Below are 25,926 nucleotides of genomic sequence, written 5' to 3' on the forward strand. Positions count from 1 at the left end.
CTGGATACGATCGTTTATACAAAATTCGGCCCATTATAGATTATTATAATCTCAAGTTTGGCCAGGTATAAACCCCCCAAAAGCATCTGTCCATTGATGAATCCCTTGTGCACTTCAAGGGCAGACTGCATTTTTGCCAATACCTGCCCAACAAACGGGCAAGATATGGCATCAAAATCTACAAACTACGTGAAAGCCAAAGTGGCTATACACATAAATTTAGTTTACAAGGGAAAAGATTCAAAAACTAAACCCCCAGAGTGCCCCCCTCTCCTTGGAATAGCAGGCAAAATAGTATGGGACTTGATTCACCCCCTGCTAGGTCAAGGGTACAACTTGTACCTTGACAACTTCTACTCAAGTGTCCCACTACTGAAATGCCTGTTTTCCAGAGACACTGTTGCATGCGGAACTATCAGACGAAACCAAAAGAATCTGCCTAAAAATTTTATAGACCAAAGAATAAGAGAGTGAGGGAAAGCAGGGCAGTTTGCAGTGATAACATGATGCTTGTTAAAGAGGACCTTTCACTAGAATAAAACATCTAAACTAAGTATACAGACATGGAGAGCGGCGCCCAGGGATCTCCCTGCACTTACTGTTATCCCCGGGCGCCGCTCCGTTCTCCCGGTATAGGCTCCGGTATCTTCATAGTTAGGCTCCACCCAGGGGAACCTGCCGGCGTCTTTCTCCCATGCTGTAGTGCTGGCCAATCACAGCGCTCAGCTCATAGCCTGAGAGGCTTTTTTTTCTCTCAGGCTATGAGCTGAGCGCTGCGATTGGCCAGCGCTACAGCATGGGAGAATGAGACGCCGGCAGGTTCCCCTGGGTGAAGCCTAACTATGAAGATACCGGAGGCTATAACGGGCGAACGGAGCGGCGCCGCGGAATAACAGTAAGTGCAGGGGGATCCCTGGGCACCGCTCTCCATGTCTGTATAGTTAGTTTAGATGTTTTATTCTAGTGAAAGGTCCTCTTTAAGCACAAAGACAAGTGTACTGACAGATCCACCTCTGTTCCAGCTCGTGGATCCATAGAATCAGTCCCCAAACCTGTGTGCATCCAGGACAATAATAAGTTTATGGGAGGGGTGGATCTGTCAGACCAGGTACTGCAACCATACACTGCCCTCCGCAAAACTCGGGCATGGTATAAAAAATTGCCACTGCGCTTGACGCAAATTGCCCTCTCTAATGCTTTTGTAATATACAGATGTGCAAGAAACAGAGGAAAATTCCTGCACTTTCAAGAAAAAGTAATAAAGACCTTTTTATTTGGGGAAGAGAGCAGAGCCACAGGAAGTGAGAGCAGAATAATACGAGGACAGCATTTCCCTGGGATAGTTCCCCCCCCTCCCCACAGAGACACGGAGAAGGCCACAAAAAAGATGTCGGGTATGCTCCAGAAATGGAATCTGTAAAGACACAATTCATCATTGTGAGACGTGCCCCTCAAAGCCGGGTCTTTGCATAAAAGATTGTTTTAAAATCTACCACACCTCTGTTGACTTTTAACTAAACCCCCTTTCATCATTTTATAAAACACCCCCTTGAAATTGTATGCTGGTAAAAATTCTAAATTCCCTTTTCTCCACATTTCAATTGGCATTCTAAAAAACAAAACAAAAAAAAAAAAAAAAAAAAACACAAAGCTAAAAATTCTCATTACACCCCTAGATGAATACCTTGACTGGTGATGTTTTATAAAAGGGGACTAGAACTTTGTATGTTCTGGTAGCCTCTGCAATGTGATGACATATATTATACAGCATATTTCTTTGATATAATTTGAGACCCATGTTTCTTTTAGCTGCTATATTTGGCGACTATGTCCTACCATATAAGGCCTCATGCACACGACCGTTGTTGGGTTCCATGTCCGTTGTTCCGTTTTCCGTGACTTTCTGCGGACCCATTGACTTTCAATGGGTCCGTTGAAAATTCGGAAAATGCACCGTTTGTCATCCGCATCCGTGATCCGTGTTTCCAGTCCGTGAAAAAAATATGACTTGTCCTATTTTTTTCTCGGACAACGGTTCGCGGACCCATTCAAGTCAATGGGTCCGTGAAAAAATACGGAGGCACACAAGATTGTCATCCGCGTCCGTGATCCGTGTCCGTTTTTTTCCCTATCATTTTCAAGGCAAACTTGACTTAGATTCTTTTTTCACTTTTCATGTCTGGTGATCCTCCAAAAATCAAGGAAGACACACGGAAAAAAAAAACGGAAACGGATCACGGAACGACGGAACCCCGTTTTGCGGACCGTGAAAAAAAATACTGTCGTGTGCATGAGGCCTAAAGCTTATTTTAAAATTTGTAGAATACCGAATACATAAGCTGTTGCTTATCAGTACACTGAACTTTACAGTGTGCCCATATAGCAGTTTACGGCCACATATGAAGTGTTGCCATAGTCAGGAGAGAATGGGTAACAAATTGTGGGTGTAATTTAGAGTAAATGTGAAAATAAATAATGTGGGCCTAAAGAGACATTTTCTTGTAAAAAATTTAAATGTTCGTTTTCACAGCCAAATATTTCTAAATTCTATGAATCGCTTGTTGGGTCAAAGTGCTCGCTACATGCCTTCAAAAATTCCTTGGGGGGGTGTAGTTTCCAAAATGGGGTCACTTCTTAGGGTGTCTTCAAATGTGACATGGCACCTGCCCCCCAAAAGCCATATGGCGGTCCTTGCCTTTTGAACCCTGCAGTGTGCCCATACAGCAGTTAACGGCTACATATGGGGTGTTTCTGTAAACTACAGAATCAGGGCAATAAATATTGAGTTTGGTTTGGCTGTTAACCCTTGCTTTGTTACTGGAAAAAATAGACAAAAATGGAAAATCTGCCAAAAAAGTGAAATTCTGAAATTTCATCTCCATTTTCCATTAATTCTTGTGGAACACCTAAAGGGTTAACAACGTTTGTAAAATCAGTTTTGAATACCTTGAGGGGTGTCGTTTCTAAAATGGGGTCATTTTTGGGTGGTTTCTATTATGTAAGCCTCACAAAGTGACTTCAGACCTGAACTGGTCCTTAAAAAGTGGGTTTTGGAAATTTTCAGAAAAATTTCAAGATTTGCTTCTAAACTTCTAAGCCTTCTAACGTCCCCAAAAAATAAAATGGCATTCCCAAAATGATCCAAACATGAAGTAGACATATGGGGAATGTAAAGTAACAACTATTTATGGAGGTATTAATATGTATTATAGAAGTAGAGAAACAAACTTGGAAATTTGCTAATTTTTTCCAAATTTCGAAATTTTGTATTTTTTTTATAAATAAAAATTATTATTTTTTACTCCATTTTACCAGTGTCATGAAGTACAATATGTGACGAGAAAACAATCTCAGAATGACCTGGATAAGTAAAAGCGTTTTAAAGTTATTACCACACAAAGTGACATGTCAGATTTGAAAAAATCAGTCCGTCCTTAAAGAGGACCTTTCATCAGAAAATAGTGTGTTAAATTCTTATACGACCTTATGGGGCTGCTCTCCCTGATGTCTGGACACTTTTTTTCAAATGGACCCCCCGTTCCGGATGTCTAGAAGCTCAAGTTCTCGAGAATCTCGCGAGAACCTCGCGAGAACTTGAGCTCCTTCTCCCTGGCTAAGAGGGGGGAGCTGCGATTGGATGCACTCGCTACCAGGGAGAGCATAACTGCGCCTCCCAGAACTTAGAGAACAACGCCTACCATAACTTAGTCGCCTCATTTGCATATGAGGTGACGAAACTAACGGGAAAAAAAAAAGTGTCCAGACATCAGTGAGAGCAGCCCCATAAGGTCGTATAAGAATTTAACACACTATTTTCTGATCAAAGGTCCTCTTTAACCCCTTAGGGACACAGCCTTATTTCACCTTAAGGACCAGGCCATTTTTTGCAAATCTGACCACTGTCATTTTAAGTGGTGATAACTTTAAAACGCTTTGACTTATCCAGGCCATTCTGAGATTGTTTTTTCGTCACATATTGTACTTCATGACACTGGTAAAATGAAGTCAAAAAAAATATTTTTTTTGCATTAAAAAATACCTAATTTACTAAAAATTTGGAAAAATTAGCAAATTTCAAAGTTTCAGTTTCTCTACTTCTGTAATACCCCTAAAAATTGTGATGACTTTACATTCCCCATATGTCTACTTCATGTTTGAATTATTTTGGGAATGATATTTTATTTTTTGGGGATGTTACAAGGCTTAGAAGTTTAGAAGCAAATATTTACAAAAACCCAATTTTTAGGGACCACTACAGCTCTGAAGTCACTTTGCAAGGCTTACATAATAGAAACCACAAAAATGACCCCATTCTATAAACTACACCCGATGATTTTTCAAACTTCGTTAACCCTTTAGGTGTTGCACAAGAGTTATTGGCAAATGGGGATGAAATTTGAGAATTATTTTTTTGCCTAATTTTCCATTTTAACCCATTTTTTCCACTAACAAAGCAATGGTTAACAGCCAAACAAGACTGTATCTTTATTGCCCTGACTCTGCCGTTTACAGAAACACCCCATATGTGGCCGTAAACTACTGTACGGCTACACAGCGGGGCGTAGAGTGAAAGGTGCGCCGTTTGGTTTTTGGAAGGCAGGTTTTGCTGGACTGGTTTATTGACACCATGTCCCATCTGAAGCCCCCCTGATGCACCCCTAGAGTAGAAACTCCATAAAAGTGACCCCATCTAAGAAACTACACCCCTCAAGGTATTCAAAACTCATTTTACAAACTTTGTTAACCCTTTAGGTGTTGCACAAGATTTAATGGAAAATAGAGATACAATTTAAAAATTTAACTTTTTTGGCAGATTTTCCATTTTAATATTTTTTTTCCAGTTACAAAGCAAGGGTTAACAGCCAAACAAAACTCATTATTTATGGCCCTGATTCTGTAGTTTACAGAAACACCCCATATGTGATCGTTATTTGCTGTACGGGCACACGGCAGGGCGCAGAAGGAAAGGAATGCCATACGGTTTTTGGAAGGCAGATTTTGCTGGACTGGTTTATTTACACCATGTCCCATTTGAAGCCCCCCTGATGCACCCTTAGAGTAGAAACTCCCAGACGCGGCGATACCTAATATGTATACAATTTTTTTTATTTATGTAAGTTTTACACAATGATTTCATTTTTAAAACAAAAAAAAGTTTGTGTCTCCATAGTCTAAGAGCCATAGTTTTTTCAGTTTTTGGGCGATTATCTTAAGTAGGGTCTCATTTTTTGCGGGATGAGATGACCGTTTGATTGGCACTATTTTGGGGTGCATATGACTTTTTGATTGCTTGCTATTACACTTTTTGTGACGTAAGATGACAAAAAATTGCTTTTTTTTTACACAGTTCTTATTTTAATTTTTTTTACGGTGGTCACCTGAGGGGTTAGGTCATGTGATATTTTTATAGAGCCGGTCGATACGGACGCGGCAATACCTAATATGTATACTTTTTTTCATTTATGTAAGTTTTACACAATTATTTCATTTTTGAAACAAAAAAATATCATGTTTTAGTGTTTCCATAGTCTAAAAACCATAGTTTTTTCAGTTTTTCGGCGATTATCTTGGGTAGGGTAGGATTTTTGCGGGATGAGATGACGGTTTGAGTGTTACAATTTTGGTGTACATGCGACTTTTTTTTTATCACTTTTATTACCAATTCAATTTCATCATAGTTTTTTTATGGCGTTCACCGTTCGGGTAAAGTTACATGACCGTTTTATAGATCAGGTCGTTACGGACGCGGTGATACCAAACATGTGTAGGGAAATTTTTTTTTTTTCATTTTTAATCAGTGATAAATGTGTTTTTTGATTTTTACTTTTTTTTTTACCCAGACCCACTTGGTTCTTGAAGATCCAGTGGGTCTGATGTCTGTATATTACAGTACACTATATAGTGTTTTGTACTGTATTTTACTTACACTTTGTCTGCACAGATCTATGCCTTTAGCACAGATCTGTTCAGCACCATGGACAGCAGGATGCCTGAGAAGGCGTCCTGTTGCCATGGGAACCTTCCCCGTCTGCTCAGTAGTGGCCAGAACTGCGCAGACGGGGAAGGGTAAGGAGGGGGCTCTCTCCCTCTCCATCAGGGGGCTGCAAAGGCACAGCAGCTCCACGATGGGAGAGGGAGCTCCCTGAGCAGTTAACCTTTTCCATACAGCGGTCCGTACGGCCCGCGGTATGGAAAGGGTTAAACGGCTGACATTGCATCACAGATGTCAGCCGTTTATACCAGGGTGTCAGCAATGTGCTGACACCCTGGTATACCCACTGGCCACCAACGATTATTCAAGAACAGGCGGGCGGGGATCGCGATCCCGCCTGCCGCAACACCCCCCTGCACCACCCGCCGCCATAATATCATTTAGGGGTGCAGGGGGGGGGGGGTGAAACATATATATTTTAGGAATACTAAAGTTTCTGATCAGAAACTGCAGAAAGCGCAGCAAACCGCAAGTCTGAATTGACCTGCGGTTTGTTGCGATCGCCGACATGGGGGGGGGGTCACGAAACCCCCCCGCGCATTTAGCCGAGGTGCCTGCTCAATGATTTGAGCAGGCACCGGCTTCCGATCACAGCCCGCTGCGCAGCGGTGATCAGAAATACACAGGGCGTACATGTACCTGTACCTGTGTCCTGAAGAGGTTAAGGTGAAAAATGGCCCGGTCCTTAAGGGGTTAAGGATCTGTGCAGAAATGTTTGTATAAGTATTCTCTTGAGAGAAGGGTGTTTAACATCATAAAAAAGTCTTCATGCATTTACAGAGACGCATCATAAAATGCTGTCTGTAAATAGGTAACCAAATAGAAATGTGCTGAGTTTTAGTTTATTCTTAGTGAATAGAAAGAGGATCTAATTTTACTATTCTTTGTAATGTTCTTATTAACCATCATGTGAATGGATTTTATATGATGCTCTGCTACATCTGTTTCTCTCTTCCACCAGCATTGATGCTGACCCGCCAAATATACAGCTTTGCTACATCTGTCTATTCCCTTCCCCATTAGAAATGTGTCTGAACAGCAGCGTACTCAGCTCTGCTACATCAGTTTCTCTCTTCCACTAGCATTGATACTGATCCGCCACATACAGGGAGTGCAGAATTATTAGGCAAGTTGTATTTTTGAGGATTAATTTTATTATTGAACAACCACCATGTTCTCAATGAACCCAAAAAACTCATTAATATCAAAGCTGAATATTTTTGGAAGTAGTTTTTAGTTTGTTTTTAGTTTTAGCTATTTTTTTTACCAGTGAAACCAATATAACATCTCAACATTCACAAATATACATTTCTGACATTCAAAAACAAAACAAAAACAAATCAGTGACCAATATAGCCACCTTTCTTTGCAAGGACACTCAAAAGCCTGCCATCCATGGATTCTGTCAGTGTTTTGATCTGTTCACCATCAACATTGCGTGCAGCAGCAACCACAGCCTCCCAGACACTGTTCAGAGAGGTGTACTGTTTTCCCTCCTTGTAAATCTCACATTTGATGATGGACCACAGGTTCTCAATGGGGTTCAGATCAGGTGAACAAGGAGGCCATGTCATTAGATTTTCTTCTTTTTTACCCTTTCTTGCCAGCCACGCTGTGGAGTACTTGGACGCGTGTGATGGAGCATTGTCCTGCATGAAAATCATGTTTTTCTTGAAGGATGCAGACTTCTTCCTGTACCACTGCTTGAAGAAGGTGTCTTCCAGAAACTGGCAGTAGGACTGGGAGTTGAGCTTGACTCCATCCTCAACCCGAAAAGGCCCCACAAGCTCATCTTTGATGATACCAGCCCAAACCAGTACTCCACCTCCACCTTGCTGGCGTCTGAGTCGGACTGGAGCTCTCTGCCCTTTACCAATCCAGCCACGGGCCCATCCATCTGGCCCATCAAGACTCACTCTCATTTCATCAGTCCATAAAACCTTAGAAAAATCAGTCTTGAGATATTTCTTGGCCCAGTCTTGACGTTTCAGCTTGTGTGTCTTGTTCAGTGGTGGTCGTCTTTCAGCCTTTCTTACCTTGGCCATGTCTCTGAGTATTGCACACCTTGTGCTTTTGGGCACTCCAGTGATGTTGCAGCTCTGAAATATGGCCAAACTGGTGGCAAGTGGCATCTTGGCAGCTGCACGCTTGACTTTTCTCAGTTCATGGGCAGTTATTTTACGCCTTGGTTTTTCCACACGCTTCTTGCGACCCTGCTGACTATTTTGAATGAAACGCTTGATTGTTCGATGATCACGCTTCAGAAGCTTTGCAATTTTAAGAGTGCTGCATCCCTCTGCAAGATATCTCACTATTTTTGACTTTTCTGAGCCTGTCAAGTCCTTCTTTTGACCCATTTTGCCAAAGGAAAAGAAGTTGCCTAATAATTATGCACACCTAATATAGGGTGTTGATGTCATTAGACCACACCCCTTCTCATTACAGAGATGCACATCACCTAATATGCTTAATTGGTAGTAGGCTTTCGAGCCTATACAGCTTGGAGTAAGACAACATGCATAAAGAGGATGATGTGGTCAAAATACTCATTTGCCTAATAATTCTGCACGCAGTGTATACAGCTATACAGCTCTGCTACATCTGTCTATTCCCTTCCCTATTAGAACTATGGATGAACAGCAGCATATTCAGCTCTGCTACATCCATCAGCCCCCCCTTCCCAAGTGCCTCCATCAGCCCCCCCTTCCCAAGTGCCTCCATCAGCCCCCCCTTCCCAAGTGCCTCCATCAGCCCCCCCTTCCCAAGTGCCTCCATCAGCCCCCCCTTCCCAAGTGCCTCCATCAGCCCCCCCTTCCCAAGTGCCTCCATCAGCCCCCCCTTCCCAAGTGCCTCCATCAGCCCCCCCTTCCCAAGTGCCTCCATCAGCCCCAATCGTTGGTGGAATTGGTGGTGCATGTAAACAAAATACTCACCCCTTCTGAAGGTGTGTCCCAGTCCTCCGCTGGCTCTCCAACGCTGTCTGGACATCTCTTCCTCCCGCGAACTGTTCGGGCGGCCGCGCATGCGCTCAACTATCTTCCTTTGTGCTGCGTTGGAGCCACGGCACGAAGGAAGATTGATCAGCGCATGCGCGGCCGCCTGACGTGCGCGCTCCCTGAGAGGAAGAGAGGCCAGCCACTGAAACACCATGGGTGGGCTCTGCACAAGCGCGGCCCACGGATGCGGCCAGCGATCGGTGGCCGTATCCATGGGCAGCGAATATAAATAATAGAATGTTATTTTTAGATTTTAAAAGAAAACTATAGGATTTTAAAAAGGCTTTATATTTAGAGAAATGCTCAATGGGGGGTATAGAATTGAATCAAACAAGATGAACAAGATGGGAATACCCCTTTAATTAGGTGCACATTCTTAGAAGATCTCTTGAAGGGGGATTGTGGACATAAGTGTTCAAAAACAAATAATGGATTTTCACAGAGACAATAAGGGCAAGTGTCATACGACTTTGTTTTTCTCCTTATAAATGGAAAAGGCCATAGTCATGTCTGGGAGAGTACATTTAATATGTCTGTGGGAATAGAGGTCTAAATCCCTAATACAATACACTCATGTTTGCATTCTATTGTTTTAGAAATTCTGTCTAAAATCTCAGTTAAAAATTATCCCTACTTCAAATTAAAAGACAAAATGTAATCACAAAACCTTTTTACATTGATCTCTAGTGCCATCAAATGGTAGAGGAAATTAAGACAGGTGTTGCGAAATAGGTGGGTGGAGTAACTTCGCTGATGTCAGTAGTTACTGATCAACTTGACCAATCCCACTTCTAAATGGAATAAAAAGGCTGCATGAGTGGGAGAAGGGACGACTACCACTACCACCTATCTAGCCATCCAGGGGGATCCACTCATTTCTGAAGAGCCACTTTTTGATCCATTCAGATCCACCTATTAATCCTTTTTTCAATCTACCCAAGGAGGCCACAACAATACGGGGACAAATAGGACCAGACCAGTCTATATTCCTGAATTTTGACTCTGATCTCATCCAACAATATCACTGAAACAAACTATAGGGTTGAAAAGTACCAATTTATAATATCACAGAGAAAAATGACTTTTTATATAAAACGTAACTTTTACTTATAGATATTAAAAATAATACCCCATACAAATAGAACATATATGATAAACTTTGCCAGGTAAATAGGCAAAGCCTTACTTTGGACGTGACCAGGGTAATACCATCCAAATGAATAAAGATGCAACAACTTACAGTTTGGAGACCGAGGACTGGGATAATGGATAATGAGAGGTGAAGTCAGGACAGGGGGGAAAAAATCCCTGGTATATCCCTGAACACTACCCCTACCTACAGACGAAGCACCCGCCCCGAAAGGGGCGACCCCACCTCTCGGTGGCTAAGCCCTCACTGTCACCTACTGTGACCCTGCCGGTGAAATTGACAGATTCTTGTCCCGACGAGTTTCCCCAGAGTCCGTAGAGCTGGTTCATCAGGGGACCACAGATGAATAATCACATAATCAAAAGCATCAATCTTGATAGTTGCATAGATAAAGGCATCCTGGTATGGTAAGGTGCACTTGTATTATGGTAAGCCTGCCTTAAATAACTTGAATCTGGCGCTCATAAGTTACCACTCCCCCTCAGCCAGCGAATAAAAACCATCAATACTGATATATGCGCTATTTCCGGTCTATGGAACGCACGCGACGTGCGTGAAACGCACATTTGATTCCAAAACTGGAAGTGCGTCAGCGCCCCGTCACATGATGTATCCAGTATGTGGAACGCATCAAGAAACGTAATAAGACTAGGAGGAGCCAACAATGACAGCTAAAACAACTAGAGTGGGGAGGAAAAGATCATAAACAAGCTTAAATAGATCAAAGGCTAGTATATAGGGTAATATAGATGATTATCTCTATAAAGGTGCACTATACACTACAAATGTGTCCATTTTAATCCTGATGGGGTTACTTTCGAGGACGTGGATATGTAAACTGTGAGGATGTTAGATAATGTCCCAGACAGGTCCCCATATAAAATAATTACAAAGTTAAGTAAACCAATCTCGGTTCGATAGAACACAGATGATCCTGGACTCACCCCCTTTTTGGTGAGCAGATCACCATAGACATGGAGAAAAAGAAAGAAAGAAAGAAAGAAAGAAAGAAAGAAAGAAAGAAAGAAAGAAAGAAAGAAAGAAAGAAAGAAAGAAAGAAAGAAAGAAAGAAAGAAAGAAAGAAAGAAAGAAAGAAAGAAAGAAAGAAAGAAAGAAAAGAAAAAAAGAAAAGAAAAAAAGAAAAAAAGAAAAGAAAAAAAGAAAGAAAGAAAGAAAGAAAGAAAGAAAGAAAAAAAGAAAAGAAAGAAAGAAAAGAAAGAAAAAAAGAAAAGAAAGAAAGAAAAGAAAGAAAGAAAGAAAGAAAGAAAGAAAGAAAGAAAGAAAGAAAGAAAGAAAGAAAGAAAGAAAAGAAAGAAAGAAAAAAAGAAAGAAAGAAAGAAAGAAAGAAAAGAAAGAAAGAAAAAAAGAAAGAAAGAAAAGAAAGAAAGAAAAGAAAAGAAAGAAAAGAAAGAAAAGAAAGAAGCTAAATAAAGCAGCTAAAGGAGATCTGCTCTTTAAGTCCCAGGGGATATACCGTTTTTAAGCGACTGCCGTATGACTTTGATAACTTGGAATTTAAAGGGTGTTAACATCGCCATCATGTACATCAAGCACATGGCATGCGATAGGACCGTAGGGATAAACCTTACATCACCCAGATGTTTACCAACTTGTCTCCTTAATTCGTGTTTGGTTTTACCGACATAGTTCAAGGGACAGCTGCAAGTACATAAATAGATGACTCCCTGTGTGCGGCAGTTTGCCAAGTCACGCATGGTATATGTTATGTTAGATTTCAGAATAAAGGGGCAGCAAATGCAATCCCCGCCACATTTCTAAGTGCACTGCCCACCACCTTGGGGTTGAGCCATGTAGTTGCTCCTGTCAGTCTTTGATAGTAACTGTGTACAAGTCTGTCTCTCAAAGACCGTACGCGCCTATATGTGATTCCCGGTGTCGAGCGGAGAACATCTTTAATATCAGGATAAGTAAATAGGATATCCCAATATCTTCTTAGGATACCCCTTACTCTCTGATTTTCACAGTCATCCAGTCAGATTCTCTGGTATAGCATAAATTTCTATACATTTAATTATATATATAGTACAGACCAAAAGTTTGGACACACATTCTCATTCAAAGAGTTTTCTTTATTTTCATGACTATGAAGGCATCAAAACTATGAATTAACACATGTGGAATTATATACATAACAAACAAGTCTGAAACAACTGAAAATATGTCATATTCTAGGTTCTTCAAAGTAGCCACCTTTTGCTTTGATTTCTGCTTTGCACACTCTTGGCATTCTCTTGATGAGCTTCAAGAGGTAGTCCCCTGAAATGGTCTTCCAACAGTCTTGAAGGAGTTCCCAGAGATGCTTAGCACTTGTTGGCCCTTTTGCCTTCACTCTGCGCTCCAGCTCACCCCAAACCATCTCGATTGGGTTCAGGTCCGGTGACTGTGGAGGCCAGGTCATCTGGCGCAGCACCCCATCACTCTCCTTCATGGTCAAATTGCCCTTACTTTCAAAGTTTTCCCAATTTTTCGGCTGACTGACTGACCTTCATTTCTTAAAGTAATGATGGCCACTCATTTTTCTTTACTTAGAATTTGTATTATGGCAAGAAAAAAGCAGCTAACAGTCTATTCAGTAGGACTATCAGCTGTGTATCCACCTGACTTCTCCTAAACGCAACTGATGGTCCCAACCCCATTTATAAGGCAAGAAATCCCACTTATTAAACATGACAGGGCACACCTGTGAAGTGAAAACCATTTCAGGGGACTACCTCTTGAAGCTCATCAAGAGAATGCCAAGAGCGTGCAAAGCAGTAATCAAAGCAAAAGGTGGCTACTTTGAAGAACCTAGAATATGACATTTTCAGTTGTTTCACATTTGTTTGTTATGTATATAATTCCACGTGTTAATTCATACTTTTGATGCCTTCAGTGTAAATCTACAATTTTCATAGTCATGAAAATAAAGAAAACTCTTTGAATGAGAAGGTGTGTCCAAACTTTTGGTCTGTACTGTATATACACCTTTTTCAGTATGTGGAGATAAATCATATTACTGTATCATCTCCAAAACTGTTTTTGTTCTAGTCACATTATATATATATGGAAATATGATGGACATCTGATACATCCGTGGCTGGGAGAAATCAAGTGTACAGTTAAGGAATTGTCTCATTGGGCCATTATTAAGAAATCTAATTACATTGATTAGAGTCATATTCTTTGGGTTGTTTTGGGTTTCCTGATTGCATATCTTTAATTATTATAATACTATTGTTACCGATTTTATCACTGATTAATATTTGATTGTTGCCAATTTTTATATTATATTGATTATTTTTCACTGAATTGTTATTAATAAATATATATTATTTTCGTCTTCGATTCAACGCAGATCAAGAGCTCTGGTGAGCTTTTTGTTTATGAAAACAAATTGGAATCTCCTCTATTATAGATCCTAATTTGTTTACATAAATAAATCAGACTGTTTATCAGAAGCAGTATAAATATTCTGACAGAAGCCAAGATTAAACTTTGAAGGACATTCACAGAGTTGCCCCTGTGTTGTCTTGGCTGTGCACTTAGTCATTGTCTTGTTGGAAGGTGAACGTTGGGCCCAGCCTGAGGTCCAGAGCACTCTGGAAAAGGTTTTCTCTGTACTTTCCTCTACTCAGCTTTTCCTCAACCCTGAAAAACACCACCAGAGCATGATTATGCTACCACCATGCTTCACTGTAGGGACAACATTGGGCAGGTGATGAGCAGTGTCTTGTTTTCTCTAGACATGACGCTTAGGGGGCATTTACACCAACGGATTATCTGGCAGATTTTCTGACCAATCATTGGTCAGATGGCCATTTACACACACAGATTATTTGTTATATACACCAACTATTGGTCTGATTGGACAGAAATTGGTCAGATAATCTGTTGGTGTAAAATAAATGCACCTTAAAAATGAAGCCAAAAAGTTCAATCTTGGTTTCATTAGACCACAGAATCTTGTTTCTCAGTCTGGGAGTCTTTTAGGTGTTTTATTTTTTGCTAACTCTAGGCAGGCCTTAACGTGACTTTTGCTGAGGAGAGGCCTCTTTCTGAACACTATGCCATAAAGCCCAGATTGATGAACTTCCATGTTTTTTTTTTTTTTTTCAAATAGATATTAAACCTCCTTTTCTAATAAAGTTACATTTTTAGATGCTTAGTTTATACAGAAATTCACATTTTCAGTTACTGCATCATGTGACTTAGACTGGACTAACAATTCTATCCTTATACTTATGTCATCCCCAGGAAGCCTGTTTCTCTCCTTCCTGTGCAGATGGAAACTACAAGCAGAGACTGAAGGAAGATGGTCATCTGCTATATCGCCGCCCCTCAGCTTCTCTTCATTGCTCCCACTACAGCCCCCTCCTTCTCCACACCAGCATACAGACAGAGAATACAGACTGCCAGGATGAGCATCAATGGGTGGAAACAGCATTATGGAGGAAACACCCACCCTCATTTATTTACACTCTCCCCCCTCGGGCAGCAGTATTCTGGGACTTGTAGGTAAGTCTGCAGCAACATGGGAAGGAATTTTGAAAGAGCAGCAGTCATTTTTAATGAATATAATAGAGATGAAAGACACATAAAGATGGCAGACCAGCATAGGAAAACCAGAAAGGAGACTTGTAGCAGGGATGAAGCAACAGTAAAAACTGTTCTGACATACTTGTAGACATATCTTTAGGTTTATAGAGAAAAAACCTGTCATCAACTTTATGCTGACCTCACTGAGGGCAGCAAAAATTAGTGACAGAAATGCTGATTTCAGCGGTGTGTCACTCATCAGCTAAAAGTAAGTGGTTGCCGAGAACCAGCATCATAATAATTGCAGCCTGGGCCTCGAAAAGAGTCAAATCTACCTGAGAAGAGTCCTGTTTATTCATACTCTCTTGCTCTCCTCCCACCTGCTGATGATTGGCAATTCTCTGCTAGAGAGAAAGGGAGAAAACTCGGTATAAGCCTGTCAGTCATCAGCAGGTGGGCAGGGAGAGCAGGAATTCATGAATAACCAGGACTCTTCTCAGGTGGCCGGGACTCTTTTCCAGGCCCAGTCTGCAATGATTGTGATGTTGGTTCTCGGCAACCACTTACTTTTAAGTTATAAATGACAGACCGCTGAAATCAACTCACCTGTCTCTTCTTTATTCTGCCGTTAGTATGGGCAGCATAAAGTGGATGACAGGTTCCCTTTCAGTGCTGCAGTAATAGCTGACCTTCTGGAAGTTTCTCCCATCTTCACACAGGATCTTTAGAGCTCAGACAGAATGACCATTGGTTTCTTGGCCACCTATCTTACTAAGGCTCTTCTCAAATCAGAATGAAGGGGGGAACTTTTTTAATTTATTTTTTAATTTATGACAAGGCTGCAACATAAAATGTCAAAACAATGATGGGGTCTGAAGACTTCCCAAATGTATTGTAAATGAGGAAATATGCTGCGGATGTATTTAGGTACAACAGAACAGAAGCTACAAGTGATGCCTTCATTACACCAATCTGACTCTGTAAGTGAAGGCCCCACTGTATCTAACACAATATAGATTTCCAGGATGCAAGGATATAAAAATGCTTTCAGGATATATTAAAACAAACAACATGGGAAATGGAACAAGTGAGTGCCGTGAAAATAAAGACATGCATGTATTTCTTGCACAAATATTTAACTTTTCATTTCTGAGACTGGTTCTTGTTTGACATCTATTATATCGGTTTCCATTCTGCATTTTCCCTGTTGGTACATGAATTACATTTGCAGGATTTTGAGGTTTTTGCTGTGCTTTAATAGCCATCCTCTTGAGAGGTTCAGATAAATAAACACAATTTGTCTCCAAGCTTCATTTGTAGCTGTTGTCTGATACAGACCCATTAACATTCCCATACATGCTGCCTATCTGCAATAAGATGCTCTGGTGAATTTAATGGCTCAGATCCACAGTGGGGAGATGCATAACATGCTGTAAATTGAATTAAACAATATAATAATTAGACTATGAGCCACAGGATCTACAAGGCTATGAGAAGGCACGGGGTGTGGGAATGCAGGCACCTGGTGAACACTATGGGAAACAAACACCTGGAAACTTAATCTTAGCCCACGTCAGCAGCAAACTATAGGCACACTATCCACTAAAGAGGCTACTGTGTTTGAGAAGTAAACGTCTAGATCAGGGGTGCACAACCTGCGGCCCAGGGGCCACATACGGCCCTCAATAACATGGCGTGCGGCCCCAACCCTCTGGTAACAGAAATGTATGTCTAGGTCTTGTAGCTGCTCACATGTATCTTTCATGTATTCTTCCATCAGATGGGAATCCTGGAAGTGTAACTAGACATTTCTGATATATACTGTGTGTTCAATATGCCAAAAATATAGTATTTCCGTTGGTAATACCACTTTAAGTTTTATTTTCGGCCCTTGGAAATGGTTCAGGCTGACGAGGTGGCCCCCAACCAGAAAAGGTTGTGCACCCCTGGTCTAGATAGACCACAGCAGGGGCAAGATGAGGCAAGCTATGCAGGAAACGGAACATTTTTCAGAAACTGTTTCCTACTGAGAAAGGAAAAAAATGCAAGGCACAGCACAGGCCAGACTCTGTTCAATATGAGCGGAAATTATTCATATGGTATTACTGTAAACGTACATGAACCTAACTTATAACTTTATGGTACTATCATTCTTTTCTGTCAGGTCTCTGTAAACTGTTCCTCGAAAACAACCACTTAAAGAGGACCTTTCACCGATTCTTACCCTATGAACTAACTATACAGATATGTAGAGCGGCGCCCGGGGATCTCACTGCACTTACTATTATCCCCGGGGGCCGCTCTGTTCTCCTGCTATGCCCTCCGATATCTCCGCTCACTAAGTTATAGTAGGCGAAGATTCCAGTCACTAAGTTATGGTAGGCGGAGTCTGCCCTAGCGCTGGCCAATCGCAGCGCAGAGCTCACAGCCTGGGAGGTTATTTTCTCCCAGGCTGTGAGCTCTGCAATGCGATTGGCCAGCGCTAGGGCAGACTCCGCCTACCATAACTTAGGGAACGGAGATACCGGAGGGCATAGCAGGAGAACGGAGCGGCGCCCGGGGATAACAGTAAGTGCAGAGAGATCCCCGGGCGCAGCTCCACATGTCTGTATACTTAGTTCATAGGGTAAGAATCGGTGAAAGGTCCTCTTTAAGGCTGAGTTCACATCAGCGTTCAGCCTTTCCGTTCTCCTGCGCCGTTTAGGAGCAGGAGAACGGAAAGGACGGATTCGGTACATTGCTGAGCCGAAAGGAGTCTACAGACCCCATACACTATAATGAGGTCCGTTAGGTTTACGCTCAGAAGATGATTTTGGAGCGGAGACAAAAGTCCTGCATGCACTACTTTTGTCTCCGCTCCAAAATCATCTTCTGAGCGGAAACCTAACAGAACCCATTATAGTCTATGGGGTCCGTAGGCTCCGCTCGGCTCAGTTATGTGCAGAATCCGTCCTTTCCGTTCTCCTGCTCCTATAACGGAGCAGGACAACGGAAAGGCTGAACGCTGATGTGAACGAAGCCTTAGACAGTAATATAGACTTTAAAAGAACTCCTCTTAAAGAGTTTGTGTCATGAAACATATTCTACATTTTTCAAACCAACACCTGGATCTGAATACTTTTGAAATTGCATGTAATTAAAAATTTTTGTAGAAAGTACACACCCCTGAGAAAGGATACACCACCCTCCAAGCAGACCGCTTGATATAAATCTAGCAGAGCAATGAGTAGGGAGATCTCTGGATCCCTGTGAGGAACACAGCTGGTTCTAGCTTTGCTAGAAAGAGGTTGTCATGAACTAGATTATGTCTAATTTTAATTTTTTCCTTTATTTATGGGATAACCCCTTTAAGTCAATGTCCCAGACTGTGGTGATCCCTATTCTAGGAAAATGTATGTGAAGAATACATTCTGCAGACACAGGGGTCATTTATTAAGACCGGCGTTTTAGATGCCGCTATTAATAACACCTATACCTGGAGGTGGATCCGCCTGAGTTATGTAGATGCACCACCCTCTTCATAACTTCGTCGGATCCACCGCCACTTCTAAATGTAAGACAGCTTCAGAGTTATTATATTTAGACCTTGTTCTACACTTGAAACAGGTGTAGAAAATGGTAAATGAGTTTGCAGTTTGGTTCTAGTTGGGGAATTTGTCTGAATTTTGGACAACACTGTAAATTTTAAATAGTTGTCTGATGGCAACTCAAAATTTAGGGTCAAAATGTGTGCACAATGCATAATAAAAAAATAAAAATAAAAAAATAAAAAAAAGACACTCGCCTATTCCAAGCAGATCCGTTCTAGCATCAACAGGCCTATACTTGCTGCTTCTGTTCCCCTGTGTACTGGAAGTGTGACACTTTACCTGTCGCCCCCCCAAGCCAAACTGACTGCTAAGTCAGTGAATGGCTGAGGGGTGTATGAAACAAGACAGGACATCATACTTTCGGCCATCAGAGGGCCAATGGCAGCAAGAACAGAACCACTGGCGGTGAAACAGAGCTGTTTCAAAGGGGAAAGTGTGTTTTTCATTTTTATGGTGCATACATTTCTGCTCTTAATTTTGGGTTAATTCAGACAATCCCCTTAAATTTTAGTAAAATGTGAGCAAACAGAGGGCTTAAGCCTGTATTAGACTGGCCAGGTGTCGGCCACTTTATCGTTAATGGCGTTTGCGATGATTTGACAGTCCAATACTGCTGCCGATTACCCGATGAACGAGCAAATGCTCATTCAGCAGCAAAATCCATCTTTCAGCACGCTTAAAAATCCTTGTTTGCCAGCAGCACATCGTGCTGTGTTATCCTGATCTGCTGCCGCCAAACAAATAAACACCATGGGGATGAGTGATGGCATAACGATCGCTCCTCCCTATACTGTGGAGGAGATCGCTGCATGTAAAAGCAGCGGTCTCCTCCGCTAACGAGCAGGTGATTGCCGGGAAGGAACACTTCCCTCCCAACAATTGTCTACTAGATCATGCAATATAATACAGGCTTAACCTTCTAGTGACCACCCATACGTGTTTTTATGGCGGTCACTAAGGGGCCTTAGGCTGGCCCGCTGATTTTTTTATGGTGGCCCAGTCTAAGTGCTGCACGGATCACATAAGAGCCCGGACAGGCAGGAGGACTCCCTCTGTCTTCCATCAGCACCCCGCAAATATGATCGTGAGGTGCGATGTGTGTGAATGCAGGCTGGGGTCTCATGTAGGCCCTAGACCAGCCTTGAGTAATGTCCCGCAGGCTGCGCCTCTCTGATGCAGCCTGCTGTTCAATGTCAGAATGCCATTGCCATTAAAATTCAATGCAATATAGGGATAGTGCATTGCATATTAAAAGCAATCAAAATACTGTCTGTAATAGTCCCCTTGTGGGACTATCAAAAGGTAAAAAAAAAGAAAAAACAAAACAATTAAATAAAAAAATTCCATTAAAAATACACTTTTCAATGAAAAAATTTCACAAAAAAAATCTCCCCCCTCTATGTTTGGTATTGCCGTGTCCGTAGTAACCCGGACTACATAAATATCACGTAAATTATCCCCTACGGCGAACGCTGTATTAAAAAAAAAAAAAATAAATGACAGAATTGCTAATTTATTCTTAGTTGCCTCCAAAAAAACTTAATAACAAGCGATCAAAAAGTGTAATTTACTTCAAAATCATACCAATGAAAAATACAATTCGTCCCGCAAAAATCAAGCATTCTTAAACAAAGGGGTTTTATTGCAAAAAAAAAAAAAAGTTGTAAAACGTAAAAAAAAAAAAATATATGTATTTGGTATCACTGTAATCGTACTGACCCAGAGAATAAAGATTTTTCGCTTTAAAAAATAAATAAATCACACTGTTATGGGGATCTCTGGATGTCACACTGTCATGGGGGATCATCTCTGGATGACACACTATTATGGGGGATCTGTGGATGCCACTGTTATGCGATTATAACCCCATTCATAAAGAATACACTGATGAGGGGAGTTATAGTCACATTAAATATGAACACTGTCCAGGGACTGTACCCTGGACTGTATTACAATAGCTCACGGTAACCGATATGGCTACCATATACCGTAACCCACCTCATCCATAGGAATCCACCAGTGAACTGCAGTATATGGGTGGATTCCTATGGATGAGGGGGGTTATAGTCATTTTTAATATACCGTAGACAGATGCCAAATACAGAACAGTACCTGGACACTGTTTATATTATGGTAAATATGACTATAACCCCTCTCATCCATAGGAATCCACCCATATTTCGCAGTACATGGGTGGATTTCTATGGATGAGGGGGGTTATAGTCATATTTAATAAAGACATATGACTATTGCAGAACAGTGTTTATTTTAAATATGACTATAACCCCCCCCCCACATCCATAGGAATTCACCCATATACTGCAGTATATGGGTGGATTTCTATGGATGATGGGGGTTATAGTCATATTTGGCACACAGTTTTTAATTAGGGTACCATAAATTGCCTTAAGATGTCCTCACCGTGGGACTTAGGATGCAATCTATGGTACCCAGAGGGGGGTGGGGGGGTGTCATGTGACTGTTCAGTGTACCAGTAGCTGATTGGTGGAGGAAGGGGGAGCAGGACTCACCACCAATCAGCACCGGACAAGTTGAGTTGGGATGAGTAGAAACTGCCCAGGGGGATAGGAGAAACTGCCAGCCTGGGGGGAAGGGAGGTCTGGATCTGTACTTGGATACAGCAAGCTGGCGTGGGGGGCGGGGGCTTGAGGGGCGGCGCTGTACCACACAGGCTGGCGGCACTATATGGCATACAGAGATGCCGCCAGCCTGCAGATAGTTACGGTGCCGGTCCGGACTCTCCAGGACTAGCTTACATGGAGGAGATCGGGCGCAGCACTTGGTCATCAGTGAAACCGCCAGACCGCTGCTTAGTGCGCAATGTATGCACAGGCTGGCGGCTTCACTGAAGGGTACCGTGAGTGCTGCCCGCCCATTCTCCTGTCCGTCCTCCCGCCTGTTCTCCCATTGTTTTATGGCAGCTCAGGAGCAGTTAGTGAGAGCTCCTGAGCTGCATTATGTTTCACATTTAGGCCACATTTGTTTTATAAGACGCACTAACTTTTTCCCTCCACTGTGGAGGGAAAAAAAGTGCGTCTTATAAAACGAAAAATACGGTATGTCATTTATACCAAAAAATGAAAGAAAGTTTGTGTACCCCAAAATGGCAGCATTAAAAACTACAACTTTTCCCGCAAAAAAACAAACCCTCATACAGCTATATAGACGGAAAAATAAACAAAGTTATAGCTCTTGGAACGCGACAATGAAAAAAGGAAGAGAAACGCTTGGTCAATAAGGCCAAAAGCAGGCTGGTCACTAAGGGGTTAAGTTATAAAAAAAAAGTGTCAAATATGTGAAACGTTGCAACTCTGGCTTTAAAAATGATGCACATACAGTACAGACCAAAAGTTTGGACACACCTTCTCATTCAAAGAGTTTTCTTTATTTTCATGACTATGAAGGCATCAAAACTATGAATTAACACATGTGGAATTATATACATAACAAACAAGTGTGAAACAACTGAAAATATGTCATATTCTAGGTTCTTCAAAGTAGCCACCTTTTGCTTTGATTACTGCTTTGCACACTCTTGGCATTCTCTTGATGAGCTTCAAGAGGTAGTCCCCTGAAATGGTCTTCCAACAGTCTTGAAGGAGTTCCCAGAGATGCTTAGCACTTGTTGGCCCTTTTGCCTTCACTCTGCGCTCCAGCTCACCCCAAACCATCTCGATTGGGTTCAGGTCCGGTGACTGTGGAGGCCAGGTCATCTGGCGCAGCACCCCATCTCTCTCCTTCATGGTCAAATAGCCCTTACTTTCAAAGTTTTCCCAATTTTTCGGCTGACTGACTGACCTTCATTTCTTAAAGTAATGATGGCCACTCGTTTTTCTTTACTTAGCTGCTTTTTTCTTGCCATAATACAAATTCTAACAGTCTATTCAGTAGGACTATCAGCTGTGTATCCACCTGACTTCTCCTCAACGCAACTGATGGTCCCAACCCCATTTATAAGGCAAGAAATCCCACTTATTAAACCTGAGAGGGCACACCTGTGAAGTGAAAACCATTTCAGGGGACTACCTCTTGAAGCTCATCAAGAGAATGCCAAGAGTGTGCAAAGCAGTAATCAAAGCAAAAGGTGGCTACTTTGAAGAACCTAGAATATGACATATTTTCAGTTGTTTCACACTTGTTTGTTATGTATATAATTCCACATGTGTTAATTCATAGTTTTGATGCCTTCAGTGTGAATCTACAATTTTCATAGTCATGAAAATAAAGAAAACTCTTTGAATGAGAAGGTGTGTCCAAACTTTGTCTGTACTGTACATGTGCCGTATGTAAAAATTCTATATGTAATGGTCACGTTGGTCTAACATGTTGCCTTTATAACACCAAGATCTGTCATAAGAGGTCTTACGTGCATTAGCCATTTTGTGGTTTCCATGTTTATCATTACATTGACAGATGATATAAAGTCTCCCATTAACATAAAAGGGATCAATATCAAATATCTCTAGGAGTCCAAAGTATAATAACTTTATATACTGTACCTCTGTTTTTAAGGACAGTCCACTGTTAAAGAAAATAGCAGACACGGCAATATACGTTATGGAAATTTCTGGCTTCAGTGGTCCTAAAAAAAAGGAAACAAACACTTAAGTATTACAATTAACAGCCAATAAACATAACATTAGATGGAACAATTAATATCAGTTCACATCATCATCTTTATGCTGTGCCCAAGAACAAAGATTGTGATCATTATCATTACATCCAAAGTGGCTTCCACTGTGATCATACAGTGCATAGCCCTGCAGAGGATTCCTTCTCAACTCCAGTGGCTTGCTGGTGAAGTTGGTAAATGACCGCGTATACAAACCAATAGCCAAAACTGGTTACTAATACATCTTCTAGTGGTACTAATAATAATAATGACTTAACCTAATGAAGTAGAGTATCAGGACTGGTTTAACACCTTAGTGACCACCAATAAGCCTTTTTATGTACCAGGTGCTGTCTTTTTGGCATATGAGTATCTGCTCCAGCGGCTAGCTCTGATCCTGATTGTTTAACCCATTAGATGACACGTTGACAGTGAACTTAAAGAAATAAATAATAAAAAAATGAATTTAAAAAAAACAATCCTGTTTCTGTTTATTCCACTTCCCTGAAAAATAAGATACAAAAATTTGAGGCACCCCAAAATGGTGCCAATGAAAAAGTCCCCATAAACCTCTCTCGATGGAAAAATAAAAATGTTATGGCTCCTACAATGTGGATGCACATTTTTTATTTATTTTAATAGTCATTGAGTAAATGTAGTTTTTAATTTTATAATTCACTATAAGACTGACAGATCTATGCCATATTGATGACTAGTTGAGAGTTAATGTGAACCTTTAACGAGCAGAGTTCCAAAGTAAAAATTGCATGTATTTCAAGTCCACTCCTTACAAAAATTAGTCGTAATCTCAACACTACTCAAAATAATATTGCCTCTTTACAACATAATGAACACATCAAAAAGCTGGATCTAAAAGACTGATGAAACCCATCACTGTTCTTTTTGGAGAGGTGCCTTATAGTATACAGCCAAACATATGCAGATACCCATACATACATCCCATTCACATGCGTTTGTTGAGCATCACATTCATGGAGTTAGTACCCTTTTGTTGCAGGATGAGGCTCTACTATTCTGTGTAGGTCTTCTATTAGATTTGAGAACATCCCCACAAAACCACTAGTGGAGATGAGACCTAGCTTAAACCCCATCTCCACGAGCGTTCACCTTCAATGTGGTTGAGCTTTTTTGAATGGTAGCATGGTCAATTTAAAAAATAAAAGTTCTTCACTAGAGTGTGCCTTATTTGTATGCATTACTTAGCAGTAGGTATGGTTGAAATAGTAGTGCAGACAGACAGACAGACAGACAATCTGTATATTATATGACAACCTACACCAAAATGGTTCATGGCAATTTGGCTCCATAACAATCTTTTAGTAGTTCAAATGATCCATGGTTTTTGCCAAGATAAACCGCTTTTTACAGCAAATTCATAGGAAACGTTCCCAGCAATAACTGCAGCAGCATGAAAATAATAATACAGACTAACAGAGTGACTTCCTGCAAACGGTAATCTGCCGCGATACCTTGTCCACTTTCACTGCATGCTACACAATTGGCAGACAGATCTCTGATGAATAAATGCATGCCTCATTTAAATGAAGCCGAGGCTCAGAAAACTGAACTTCCTCCTTGATTATTTGTTGGCAGATTCTGGACATGTATAGCGCCTACAGCAATGTGCCGCGTGACATCTCGGGTGCAGTTTAGGACAACAATTTGAATATTTGTCAACATATTTTCTGAGTTGTATTGATATGTTCCAGGCAGAGAAATATACCGTATCTGGAAGACCTCACAATGCAGGTCAGCGAGTCCTTCAGCTGAGTGGAAAGTGACAACTCAGATTATTTTCTGGATCCAGTCATGTTGTAGCTCACTGGGGAAACGTAGTCGCCGGCACACAGCGGCACTGAAAGACTAACTGCATTTAATTCCCAACCACTATATGAAGTGAGTGAGTGGCAGAGATCAGGAGGTCACAGTGCAAGCCATTCTACGTATGGTGGAGGTGTCAGTTGCCATAAGGTATCAACAGTTAAAATTACTATCACTCTTAGGCTACTTTCACACTAGCGTTCGGGGCTCCGCTTGTGAGATCCGTTTGAAGGGGCTCCAGGGTGGATTTGATTTAAATCAAAATGATTTAAATCACGATTTAAATCACTAGTCAGTAAGGCTTGATTTAAATCATAGTTTTCTACATAAAGTCTAATTCTTGCTGGTATAACTTATAATATGCAAGTAGATGAAGATTTAAACAACTTTTCATATTAGTTTGATTAGGTTGATTCTGCATTCATAGGTTTGTAGAAGTTAGGATTAAGGTCTTTTTCTCAACTCTGTTCATGTTATAACATTTTTGCTGTGAAGAAGAGGCATGTGATCTCTGCTGAGTCCAATTCAGTTTTGAGAACTGCAAAAGTAAACCAAGCATCTGTGATAATATCTTGTAGGCAGAGAAACTGCCCAATAATCTTACAAAAACCTCTGGAAGAGCATGACATTGTGAATGGATTAATGGAATTTATTTACCAAATAAATTATACATATAGAAACATAGAATGTGTCGGCAGATAAGAACCATTCGGCCCATCTAGTCTGCCCAATATACTGAATACTATGGATAGCCCCTGGTTTTATCTTATATGAAGGATGGCCTTATGCCTATCCCATGCATGCTTAAACTCCTCCACTGTATTTGCAGCTACCACTTCTGCAGGAAGGCTATTCCATGCATCCACTACTCTCTCAGTAAAGTAATACTTCCTGATATTACTTTTAAACCTTTGCCCCTCTAATTTAAAACTATGTCCTCTTGTAGCAGTTTTTCTTCTTTTAAATATTCTCTCCTCTTTTACCTTGTTGATTCCCTTTATGTATTTAGCAGTTTCTATCATATCCCCTCTGTCTCGTCTTTCTTCCAAGCTATACATGTTAAGGTCCTTTAATCTTTCCTGGTAAGTTTTATCCTGCAATCCATGTACCAGTTTAGTAGCTCTTCTCTGAACTCTCTCCAAAGTATCAATATCCTTCTGGAGATATGGTCTCCAGTACTGAGCACA

At 41.1% G+C, this 25,926-nt stretch overlaps 1 protein-coding gene across 1 annotated transcript in view; it reads right to left on the reverse strand.

Moving 5' to 3' along the window:
- Positions 1-25,926, reverse strand: part of SLC10A7 (solute carrier family 10 member 7) — a 251,656-nt gene that overhangs the window by 200,676 nt on the left and 25,054 nt on the right. Inside the window, exon 2 of the mRNA XM_040418521.1 lies at positions 22,785-22,867. Coding sequence (XP_040274455.1) covers positions 22,785-22,867 — 83 coding nt within the window. The remainder of the gene's footprint in view (positions 1-22,784; positions 22,868-25,926) is intronic.

This window comes from Bufo bufo, chromosome 2 (assembly GCF_905171765.1).
Source record: "Bufo bufo chromosome 2, aBufBuf1.1, whole genome shotgun sequence".
NCBI lineage: Eukaryota > Metazoa > Chordata > Amphibia > Anura > Bufonidae > Bufo > Bufo bufo.